The sequence below is a fragment of the Macadamia integrifolia genome, chromosome 4 (assembly GCF_013358625.1).
Source record: "Macadamia integrifolia cultivar HAES 741 chromosome 4, SCU_Mint_v3, whole genome shotgun sequence".
Lineage (NCBI taxonomy): Eukaryota > Viridiplantae > Streptophyta > Magnoliopsida > Proteales > Proteaceae > Macadamia > Macadamia integrifolia.
Window position 1 is genome coordinate 23764665 of NC_056560.1, and position 12751 is coordinate 23777415.

The 12751-nt window shown below is 35.6% G+C and overlaps 1 protein-coding gene across 3 annotated transcripts; it reads right to left on the bottom strand.

The window, feature by feature from the left end:
* Window positions 1-520: 520 nt before the first annotated feature.
* Window positions 521-6148, bottom strand: LOC122076483 (NAC domain-containing protein 92). 3 transcript variants are annotated; one of them, XM_042641790.1, is made up of 5 exons: window positions 5784-6148; window positions 5377-5619; window positions 4708-4979; window positions 3047-3579; window positions 521-856 (listed from the first exon to the last, which is right to left on the bottom strand). In XM_042641790.1, the coding sequence occupies exons 2-4, from the start codon at window positions 5573-5575 to the stop codon at window positions 3073-3075; spliced, it is 978 nt and encodes a 325-aa protein (XP_042497724.1). In that variant the 5' UTR covers window positions 5576-5619; window positions 5784-6148; the 3' UTR covers window positions 521-856; window positions 3047-3072. The 3 variants fall into 3 exon arrangements, with proteins under 3 accessions (XP_042497724.1, XP_042497725.1, XP_042497723.1); XM_042641791.1 differs by lacking the exon at window positions 521-856 and having other exon boundaries at window positions 2715-3579; window positions 5377-5565; XM_042641789.1 differs by lacking the exon at window positions 521-856 and having other exon boundaries at window positions 2715-3579.
* Between the last annotated feature and the right edge of the window lie 6603 nt (window positions 6149-12751).

A 12751-nucleotide genomic window follows, 5' to 3' on the forward strand; every position in this document is an offset into this window, starting at 1 on the left:
TACTTATTGGATGATTTGTTATTCTTCCCCTAAAATTGTGTACTAAACTTGATTCTATTAATGCGAGGTTTTGATGAGGAGCGGGTAATGAGAGAAAATCTGATAATTATATAGCTCGGAGGAAACTTTGTGCTCCAAAACATGAGGGACAGCTAGGTTTGGGATCCAGTTCCTCTCCTTAGCGTCCATCGCCCAAGTCAACCCATAGCTACCTAAACGAGCGATCATCCAATGATTTGAGTAAGGTGCAGAGAACAAAGCTCTCGTCCAGATAGTTATAGGCAAGACTTGGGCGATGAACAGTAAGGAGAAGAACCGAGTCCCTAGGTTTGAGGTATACTGCCACCCATAACAAATCCTTGTTGGATGCATCTATTTGTGTGAAAAAGGGATCTTGGGTGTGGAGCTACATCACTAGTGTTTTATCATTGCTTAAACAGATGGTCTACATAAGTGTTGGCAATGGTGATTCGATTATGTTTTGGGACGATCCTTGGATTCTTACTTCTAGAGGGTTTTGTATTCCTTTATAAAGTCAAGGATTTTATTAGTTGATGATTGATGAAATGTTCTTCTTTTTTGTCTAATTTGTTACCCTCTGATGTGATCTCTGCCATTCCTAGCTAAAGCATACATAAGAGACTCTGTGTTCAAGGTTTTGAAACTGGAACAACAGAGATGAATCTCAAGTAGTGTTCTAAAACATCCCCCCGGCCAGCCTTCTGCCATATTCTTCGGAATCAAAGCCTCCATTATCGAAGAAGAATCTGTCCAGATCTCTACTTCTCCATATCTCATTTGCAAGACTACTTTGATCCCAGGAAGAGGCCTCTGGCTTCTGCTTCGATCTCATCTCCTGTCACACCACAACCAAGTCTCACAAAGATTAATCTGTTTAGATAAAATAATAATAATAATAATAATAATAATAATAATAATAATAATAATAATAATAATAATAATAATAATAATAATAAATTGATTGAAGCACAACCAGCCTCATTAGTTGAAGAGTCAAAATCACCAGTAAACAATATTAAGGGATGACTTTGAGAGTCTCAATCACCGACACCGACATCAATACATTTGGTTTTCCCCTGGAACGAGTCAAGAATCCAATGTTATGTTGAATAGCCATAGATTTGCCACCAGCCATAGCAGCAGCTGGTGAAAGAGCATCCCCGGGGGGAGAGATGAGGAAACACTTTTAAGGCTTGGGACCAGTAATTGGAAAAAAATCGTCTGCAATTCCGATCTCGTATAATTTCGTGCAATACCACCTTTAGGCGGTGACACGTGTATTGATACCAATACAATGGTCCAGATCTGATTTAAATGTCTCTTTACTGATTTAATGTTTTATTAGTTGTACCAGATTTGGACCATTGTATTGGTATCAATACACGTGTCACCACCTGAAGGTGGTATTGCACGGAATTGTACGAGATCGAAATTGCAGACTATTTCAACCCGATGTTTTGAGTTTGTGTCCTCTATTGAGCATTAACATATGTCCAATAGCTTTCTCGTTAATGACTTGGCTGCTTTAGGATGTATATATCTTTCTTCTCTTTTACAACAAGTTAATTTACCAATTAATTAAAAAGACCCATCATTTCTTGCCAGTGAAGAGAACTGTTTATCCAAGCTGCTCTGGTAATAAATCTGGTTTTTCAGAAGTGAACAAATATATTGTGATAATAAATTTGGTTATTTGCAAACCTACAAACACATTTGCATGACTCCCATCGTGCTATTCAATTTCACTATTTTATTCACAAGTAGAGTGTTTATGATATTCACACGGCCAACTTGAGGGTGAGTTTTGGGCATGTAGCTAAATTTAATTCACTGGATGATTTTTCCATGTTTTCTTGTTATGTACAAATTTATTTGGTAACCCCAAGGGATTGGTCTATTTGTGAATTTTCATGGGTAAAAGTACTTTTGGAAACCTTGGCAGCACTGTTAGGGCCACTCACAATGGGACTAATTTGGATTTTCTATTAATCTCTCTAATGACTCGGTTCACTAATTGTGTGGGGTCGGCTAGACCCAGAGGAGTAGTCAAGCTGAAGGCCTGGAAACCCTCGTTGCCAGAAGAAAAAAAAAAATTCCAACTTATTTTGGTTTTCTTGCTCTTATGTTAAAACATTCCTTGTATAAAATTCTCGTTTGTATTGAAAGATATATGTATACACACTGTATACATTTGCAAAGACATTAATGAGAAAGCCATTGGACTCATTAATCCAATCTCATTGAGACTCACTCAAAACTCTTTAAAGTAGAGAGTGTATTAAATTAGTAAATTTATAAGAAGATTTAAAAATAAGTAACTAAACAAATGTATTTATATTTACATTTTAAAATTAATAATATTTGAGACTTTTCAAAAATAAAATAATTTGAACCTAGTTTCTCTCCACCCATTGTAAAAAGAGAATCTCTTCATTCACCCCATTTGAACCTCTAATTAGACTGAATTGATAAAGTTATTTTGAATCATAAATAATAAGGGGTGGGAGATAATGATGAATCCAGACTCCAATCACAAGGTCGCATCACCACTAATGAAGAGATTAATTCAATGTAGGTGAAGGGAAACTTAATTCATGATTTCGTACTACCAAAAATGCTAAGAACCGATTGATTTTTATCTATAACATAACATACCAATAAAAACAACCTATACTTTAACCAGAATCCAAGCATCAGTTCAAATAGAAATTAATCTAATCACTATCGATCAGTGGAATCCCTGACTCAACTCACTGAGTTCTAAATCAGGGCTAGCTCCACCCCTACCCAAGAAAAATAAAAGTAAAAATAAAATGTGAAGTAAATATTAGGAGGGTACAATAATTTTAATGCTACATGAATCTTTGAGAGTTAAGGAACCAACCATTTCTCCCTTCATTCCTATCCCTCTCCACATTTTCTACCAGAACATCCTTGAAAGAGTATTTCATACCCTTCTTAACAAAAGAAAAGAAAAAAAAAAGAACTATGATTACTCAGAACTATACTACTTTGACTGAGTTACCTTGTTCTCTATCAAGCCTGACTTCCTTAGTATGAAGGCCAGTAGCTCTCAAGATCCACACACTGGTCCATGTTTTGGTACCTACCATGGCCAGGCGCGGGCATTTCTTGACTGAAGCCAGTGTCATGAGTTGTAAGCATGCCATTGGCCAACATGGAGGAAGATGCTTCTGTCGCCAGAGGTTGGTTCATGGTTGGTGGTGGTGGCATTGCCCTGAACACTGGCTGTTGAGTCGACCCAGCTCCAAGGTTCAAATTTAAACCAGATATTGTAAAACAGCCTGGGTAGTTCAAGTGAGATTGGACTGGAATGCTCCCACCATTATTGGAGACCCTTAAGACCCTTGCAAGCTCTGCCAGCTCAGGGTTGCCGTAGTTTCTTCCAATAGGGAAGTGATACGTGTCAGTTGGCATAAATTGTGGTATGACACTTGGACCCATTTCAAGATTGTATGGATTATTTCTTGTTGGGTTGGAAGGGTACTTCTTCACTCCAGCACTCTTCTGGAAGACACGGCAAACAACCCATTCATCCTGCAAAAAAAAAAAAAAAAAATTACAATTAAATTAACATTTCTGTAAAGTGTCAATGACACATAAGTACCTAGCTGGCAGCCAAAGAAATAGAATCTTAAAGTTTTGAAAAATATCAAAACCTAAGAAAGTGTTTGTGAATAAAGAAAAAGTGAATTATTTTATTTCTTTGGCAACGATCTTGGGTGGGAGGAAGCAACCCGGTTAGCAGCAAAATTTTTATCAAGAGAAAAAAAAAAAAAAGAAGGGAGGGGGAGATGGGTGACTCAGCTAGTCGATTAATAAGCACTGCCTCACCATGGAATAGAATCAACTTATTAGGGCTGCATGCCAAGAGTTCAACTCCTTGGCATGTACAAACTTACATGTTAGAAGCCATCACCTGCCGCTTTTATTTTCATAAATATCTCTCTTCACCTTCTAAATAATAAGTGAGACATGTATTGGCCTCTACATAGACGTGGGGCCTGGATCCTCTCCATGTCCCTTAACCTCAAGTGACCACACCTCATAGATGGTGTGAGATGGGGACTTTGAAGTCAAGCGAAATAGAGAGATCCAAATTCCATACGTGCAGGTGAACATACGTTCAAAGGATTCGTTCTAGCATGGCACTATATGTGGTTACAGTTAATATTCTCTGGTTCTGAGAGTTCTCACAGTGTGTTCTCTCTAAACCAAACCACCAATGTGGCAGTCTCGTTCAACTGATGAGTTTGTATCTATGATAGTTGAAAATCAGCATAGATAGGAAATATAATTCGTGTGTGCATGCATGTGAGAGAGAGAGAGAGAGAGAGAGAGAGAGAGAGAGAGAGAGAGAGAGAGAGAGAGAGAGAGAGAGAGTTCCTCATTCATGGACAATAGAAGGGCATGGTTGTGCACCTGCGCCACATGGGTCAGTGGATTTAGGGTTTCAGATCCACCTTCTCTTGCACATCTAATTACTAGACTGTCTTGGGTACAGAAATCAGTGGTCTGAGAGATTTCTACCATAGCTATGGTCTATCAACTGTTCCACAATCTAGTTATTCATAGATTCAGCTAACCAAACCTAACAATTTTTTTTCCAATTCCTCTAATGGTACAACTCAGAGATTGGAAATTCTGATTATGTTAAGGCTATACCTTTGAACTTCTGAAGGTTGTCTTGGAATGGAGCCTGTATTCATGCATGACCCAGTTAGTTTTCTCTCCTCTAGGAGCTCTCCCTCTATAGAAAACCAATGTCTTCTTCATCCCAACCAACTCTGAGGTTACACTATTGAAGATCTCCTTATCCTTCCCCGTTGTCTTCCAGTATCCAGAATTCGTGGCACGGTTTGTTCGTACTCCGGTAGGATATTTTCGATCTCGAAGACTGAAAAAATACCACTCTTTCTCTCCCATTTTTGCCTTCCCTGCAAGAATCCAAGATAATTGATAATCAAGAGCAAAGAACTATGAATTTTAGCTATAAGGTTGTTGAGAAAATAAGTAGTGAAATAGCTTGGTTAAAGGAAATTTTAGGTTAAATTAGAATTTTAACCTAAAACAAGGCGTATGGTTTTCAATTCTTTTGAAGTATAGTGCAAGCAAGAACAAAAATCTCATGGCTTAAGATATGGTCATTAGTTAGCAACTTAAGGGAAAAGTGAATAACTTTAGGGTTTTCTTTTTCTATGAGAAGTAAAGTTTGGATAAAGAAAGAAGATGAACTTATTTCCTAAGGGATTGAGTGAGCACTTGAAAACTCAAAACTGAAGAAGCTAGAAAAGGAATTAATGAAAGATTTAGCCTAATTAAGACTACTACTACCTGGAAGGTCCCATGGTTCACTTTTGTTAAGATCAGCATCAGCTATTGCTTTTCCAGTGAAATTTGCATCAGAGATCTTGTTGATAAGATAGTAAGTAACAAGTTCTTCATCGGTAGGGTGGAATCGAAATCCCGGTGGCAATTTCTCCTCCTTATTCACTTCACCCATTTCACTTCTCTTGCCTGTGTCTGTAACCATGAAAGCTTCTCTATCTCAAGCTTTACTGTAAAGTGTCTAAGCTTCTATACCACATAGAGATAAGAGATTATCATATATTAATTCCAATAATTCACTTAACTAACAATAAGATCATATACTTAATTGTTTCATCTAAGTTCTAAATATAAGCTTAAAGATGCAATAAGAATCTATTAATATGTGTATGGAAATAAAGATGAAAATCAACCTCAAAGAGCTCTTGGATTGCTCAAACCATCAGTTAGATCACTAAAATGAATTCGAAGTAAAAAAAATACGCGAAAACCGTAGAATTCGCTCTGAGAACTTCAATTAGGTAACTGGAGCTGATCAAGCTAAGATCTTCTGTGCTGAAACTACTGCGGTGGCTGCGTGGTTCCCCTATGATCAGGATCCAGTATTAGATGGGTTTTCTGGTGGAGGGCTGTTCAACAATTGTAGTGATTGGGATGAGAAATAAGAAGAGAGGATTATGAAGCTTTTCCTCCATACTATTGCAGAGAAGTTTGAAATTTAAGCTTAGTGATGTGTGAGTTTGTATATGAAGCCTTTACTGGCCATGGGTCTTCATTGATAAGGTTCTATCTACGTCAGGGGACTTATGGAAGGCTTTGAATTTATAAGATTGACCTTGTCTTCTCAATGGATACAAGCTTAAAATGACTAGAATAGCCTCATCATCAATAATTGTATTTCTATTCTTCTATTGATGATCAGTGCATGGAGCATCATTGACTCACAAAAACATTCAAAAGGCACCCTTAATAATGTTATGTGATTTTTAGATAAATAAATAAATGAAACCCTAAAAGGTAGAATGAGTGGCCCACTAATATCTACCACCTAGAAATTCTTGTGATTTTGGTGCACAAGTAAATCCCATCATTCCTGATTTGCTTATAAAATTTCATTCCAATCCAAATTTAACACATGAAGAAAATGGGGGTCAAAATTGAACTAAAAATTCAAACATATACATAAAATATTATGAATTTAGACCATCAAATTCAAAAATGGTTAATACAAATAAGTGAACCCCACCATTGCTAAATATCAATATTTCACAACAAGAGTAGAATACCTCCACCAAATATACAATATCCAATACCGAAAATAAAGTATTGCTGTTAAATATCTAAAAAAAAAAAATCTGTTTAATCTTCCTACTCTCCAACAAGAAAAGCACACCAAATATTTTATGTGCCAGGAAAAACAACATTTGTAAAACTTTAGTGGAAATTAAATATCCCCTCTAAAAAGCATATATTGCAGTAGTTAAAAAAACCATAGTTAAAAAAACCATAGTGAAATGTTACAATTTTCGATGGTAATATAATACCACTACTATATAAAAATGATACATTTGACATACTACCCTTGCTACAAATATTATGATGCGATTAGTACTAATAAGAAATTTTCTTTACTAGACTTCTAGGGTTAAGTTGATTCTAACCTATAGTGATTGATTGACGTGTTGATTAAACTTTTCATAAAAAATAAAATAGTATATTTATTTTAAATAAAAATCATTGATTGATATTAAAAAAAACACTTAAATCCTAATAACTTAATTTTCTTAAAAAAAATTAATTAAAACCTCCACAAGAGAGAGAGAGAGAGAGAGAAAGAACCAAGGTTATACATATCCCATCAACCACAGAGGTTATTCTAACACCCAAAGCCCAAAGGTACACCCATAAAAAAGTCAAGCACCACCCAAAGGTAAAAAAGGTGAAGGATAAGAGTTAAACCAATATACTTCCAAGCAAAACAAGTTACCTTCGTCGTGTCATTGTTACTATTTGTTAATGAAGGCTCCTTTGGTCATTTCACAAGATATGTAGAGCAAGAAATCTTGGGCATTTACGTAAATTCAATTGAATTAAAATAAATTTACCTTTTTATTTAATTGTGACCTTTTGCCAGCCCATACATATGAGACAAAGTCACGACTCATTCAAAAACCTCACGTAATCAAAACTCCCTTGGATTCAGATTTCAGACCAAACCCCTAGAAGACCGATAGAACAAGACATATCACTGTGGGACCCACACACTCTGCACTGAATTTCTTGGACCCCAACATGGAAAAGGTATATGTCATATCAGACCCACTGGGGACACTGGGGACTCTTGCTTACGTTTGCCCCATCTTGAGTCTTTTGACTTGCCCTAACGCAGGAGACAATAACAAATAGGAAAAGGGTTCCCTGATTGGCAAACCACCGGGAGTAAAATAATGATTCATATAAGGGAAGGCGTTTCCCTCCCCTTTTATATCTCTCTCCCATTCCTCTCAAGTCTCAACACTCTTGCACTCCCCCCGTCCACCCAAAAAAAAAAAAAAATGGTTCTTATTTTTGTGCTTCTGGATTGTGATTATATATATTTATCATTACATTTTCAGAGGCATTGGCAGGGGGATCATTGTGGGACTCTTGTATCAGGATAGGGTCAATAAGAACATATGTAAGAAATTTCAATAAGGGTGAGGTTTTTTATTTCATAAGAGGTGGCTAGTTATTTTGTCCTTCCGGCATCTGGGTGCAAATGTCACGCAACTTGATAGCCTTCTTTTTTCCTCTAATGTTGTATTAAAAAAAGACTTAGATCATGTCAATTTTGACTAAACTAGTAATGAGGTCTCTGACTAGATAATACTCTGGCTTTGAAGATACTAGGTGGCGGCCTAGTAATTTCTTCCCTTGTGTGTTTGGGTACAGTCGTCACGCAACTTGGCAACCTTCTTTCCCTGCATTGTCATACTAAAAAAAGCTTTGAAAGTGTCAATTCAACTAAACTAGTAAGGTCTCTGACTTGTTAATACTTTGGTTTTGAAGATTCAAGAAGGCTCAAGTAAGTTCTTGAGTTTTTCATTGTAAACATCACAGAACAAAATCCCTCCTTAATTATCCTCCCTAAATAAAGAAGTGATATTTCAAAGTATAACTATATAATTCATCCTCTTTAACCATGATTTAAAGTTGAGATCTTCACGGAAGGAGTGCTAGATGCCTCCAAATAGTTGAGGTTGAGAAGATTAGATGACAAATATACTTTAAATAAATAATGAATCCAGATGTTCAAGATCATGGGTGGAAGACTAAGGCTGCGTTTGATTCTTTGGAGTGCATTATCGACCTCGAAGATTAGATGACAAATATACTTTAAATAAATAATGAATCTGGATGTTCAAGATCATGGGTGGATGACTAAGGCTGGGTTTGATTCTTTGCGTGCATTATGGACCTAGAATGCATACTAAACATGCATACTCTAAATGTGTGAATATTTCCTGTAAGTTCAAAGGTGACAGAATTGCCACGAACCCTTCCACATCGCACAACAAGGTGGACCATCAAGGAGGTTCATTCCTTGATAGTCATCCAGTGAGACTTCTGCCTGTAATTTTATATTATGTTTGGGAAAATGATTCACTCCAAATTAATGTTTCATTCAGACTCAATGTGGTGTAACCATCTATTTTTAAGCTACCAGACCCCATGCCAACCAAAAGAAGATGTTCTTAAAGGAGTCTTGATAAGTCCCATGTTTTTCTTTTCATTTATTTGTTTAGTTAATTAAATATTCTTTTGTTTCTTTTTTTATAATTAATATCAAATTTATTACAAAAAGATTAAGAACTATACACACAATTAGTTTCTCTTCTTTAATTATAGCAAAAGAATCCATGAAATACAAACCCTACGAATAAAAGATTCCTATAGATAAAACATAGATTCATCAATTATATTTTTTATTTTTAATTTTTGGCCATTTTTTTATATATTTATCTGACCATGGATACATGGATATCCTTTCTTTTTAACCTGAGCTGGAAGCATATGTATTTATTTATAATTAGGCAACATGTACTTCTTAAAACCGTAGTTTGATTAAAATGAGCTGCAAGTTGGTGCTCTCTCTCTCTCTCTCTCTCTCTCTCTCTCTCTCTCTCTCTCTCTCTCTCTCTCTCTCTCTCTCTCTCTCTCTCTCTCTCTCGATTGTGTGAGTGTGCATGTATGCACAATGAGCCTTTGTTTCATGCATTCACATTCACTTAGTTGCGTTCACATTATGTGTAGGAAGAATCAGAATTCTTTCTTCTTGGTGATGATATTGTATTGCAAAAAAATATTTCATAGCTCAAATTGTCCTTTGTTGATCTTTGTTAATAGTGTTTTAGTTGTGTTTTTGTCAAGATTCAAGGGTTAAGCCATTCTACGTGTGGATCAAGGACATCAATAGCCACTCACCCTAGCTAATCTTTTGATTTCTTAAGAGACACTTCAAAATATGAAATTAAATTGGTCTTTATCATGTCCACCTGTTCCTTGGAGGGAACCTAACATTACACTTATTGTGCACATGAAATTAATATGGACTATCTTTGTCAAAATATAGTGTAACTTTAGTTATAACTATCGCGATTTTAATATGAGGATATTGATTGAGTTTTTGATAGTTATGTTTCGAAAATCATCTCCAAATAACTAGTCATATTGAAAAAGGTTGCGATCATAATGAAAAATATGATAGATTTCTTTAGCTTGTAAATGTTGTAACTACATGGAAAATGATATTAAGAAAATAATCATTGCAAAATTAGTTGTAGAATTTATTAGTCAATCAAGAAACTAACGGAATCCAAGCTAACAATCAACGTTGTAAGAAAGCATATATAATCATTTTCATTAACATACGAGATTAAGTTTGAACCTTGTGGTCTTCTACATGATCTTTGGATCATTGCAATTATCGGATTGACTAGCTTAGATCATTAATGGTGTTGGATTAGCATAGTCAACATGATCATACATGGTGTCCAAAAATTCTTATACCTAAGTATAAGAAAGGTTATTATATGTGTAAATCTTGACACATACTACATGTCCTTGAAGCTTGGATTGGTTTAACTAATTTTATCGTTTAACATTTAGAATCAAGAAACTAAAGGAAGAAAAACCCTAGTTCACAATCAACCCGTTATCAAAAAATAAAAACCATTTTCGTTCTAACACATAATGTGTGATACGAAAGCTTGATTAGTACTTACTCATCGATAAGGCATTCTAATAATCATTTTTTTCTAAATAGATAGCGTGATCGATAATTTTAAACATGGCGTGCTCAACATACCTTCCTACGAGTCTCTTTTTGAAATTGTTTTGTAGCGATTTTGTCGACGCTTGCCATGAAGCAGTTGTAAAGGTTCTTTCAAGAAGACTATCTAAAAAATAATGGAAGATAGAACCATATAGGAAGCCAAGTCTGTTAGGCTACTTGTCAAGCACTTCAAGTTATAAAATTAAGCATGAGATTTGATTGAAATTATGTATTTATATTGCTCTATAGGGCATGATTTTACCCTAAACCAATGATAATGTAGATTAGAAAATATAAAATCCAAGTAGTTGGAAGAGAGATGCAATAAAGGAATCAAGAAGTGCCATACAATGTTTTGAATAGAAGACCAATGCTATGGTTTTCCAATTTTGTTTCAAAAAAGGGGGAACCCCATATTCAAAGAGTAGTTGTACATTTAAGATGAATAAAGTTTGCTATGTGGTTGATGATATTTTTGTTGTGGGAATTTCAAGTTCTTGTGGTCACATTTCTGGTTTAGGATATCTACACAATCATTCTTTCTGAAATATGTCTGTTTTTATCAGCTTTTATAATTAATTACAAACAAATTTAATGAAGTTCCATGGGAAACCTCACTTTTGCTTCCACCTAACTGGTGTGTAGTGAATGAGAATTATCCAATTTCAATTCTGTCTCTCTGTGGTGTTCATGAACGGGTCCATGAATACTTGAACCTTCTTTAGAATTTTAGTGCACCCAGCCTATGAACCCTCTCTCTCTCTCTCTCTCTCTTCCCCCCTTTGTCAACTAGATCACTCATCAGTGGAGAATAGCTCTTGCTTAATCAAGAAAGGGCATTGATAACGTCACAGGGTGCTCCACCCCACCAAAAAAAAAAAAAAATTACATGGTGGAGTTGATAATGAAAATTGACTGAGACATCATCTAAATGTTTTCTAATTCCCTACAATAGAACTAAAGATGGAGAGAGAAAAAAAATTGATTGAACTGAAAATATATTTTGGAGATATTTATTTTTTTGGAAAAAAAGATAAAATATCTTGGCACAGTGATATCTTGATACCCCAGGAGAAGGCAAAAATAGAATCTAAGGAATCCAAAAAAAAAGAAGAAAAAAATTGGATCCATGTCCAACGAATTACATCTATCAAAAAAAAGTCTTTTATTTTGGTTCGACCTGAGGGATTACAGGACCACCCTCTACTAATCCAATCATTTGCAGCAGTACCCATTTCCTAATTTCTGAGATAATTAGGTCAAAATCGGGCCTAATTGGTCCCTAGAACTCTAAACCCCAAGACTGGGACCAGACTGTTTATCTAATCGATCCTCAAAGGCTATTTTAATCATTCGGTCTAGCCGATTCAATTCATATTCGGACCAATCGGGCTATGCTGTTTTAGTTCTTAATCAGTCACTCATGGGAATTTTTTTAATGGGCTCCTTGTCTATGCCCATAAATTTCTCAAAGAATTTATGGGCTAATGGTCTATTTAAGTCTACCAATCCTATACCAACCTCTACCAATCCTATACCAACCAATAAGAAACTAGGGAAGGTTGTGATGGCCTTATATAAAATTAAGTGACCAGAATAAGAAAGCACTTGTAATTATTCTCCTAAGAAAAATGACACCATGGGCTGATCATCAAAAACCCCTTTGTGCAAGCACTTAGGCTGCGTTTGGTAATGTTTCTGTTCTAGAAACGATGTTTTGTGTAAAAAATAGAAATTTCAATTCATGTGTTAAAATATCAAAAAAAAAAATTTTTGAACAAAACTGGAACGACGGAACTACCTTTTATCCTCTAAAGAAAGCTTGTTCAGTGTAAAAAAATTTGATCCAAATTTATTGTTGACCTATGTACTTTGGACATATAGGGAGCGCACAAGAAGCCAAAACAAGGGGAATACTTTAACAATTACCAAAATCAAGACAATTTGGAATCACAAATGTAAGCACTCAAGCATGCATCCCAAGGAGCTCCATGCCGAACTGCACCTATCTCGTGCTGAAGAGGATCTGAATGCTTCTTTTTTGGCTTCCAATTATGAGACAAATGA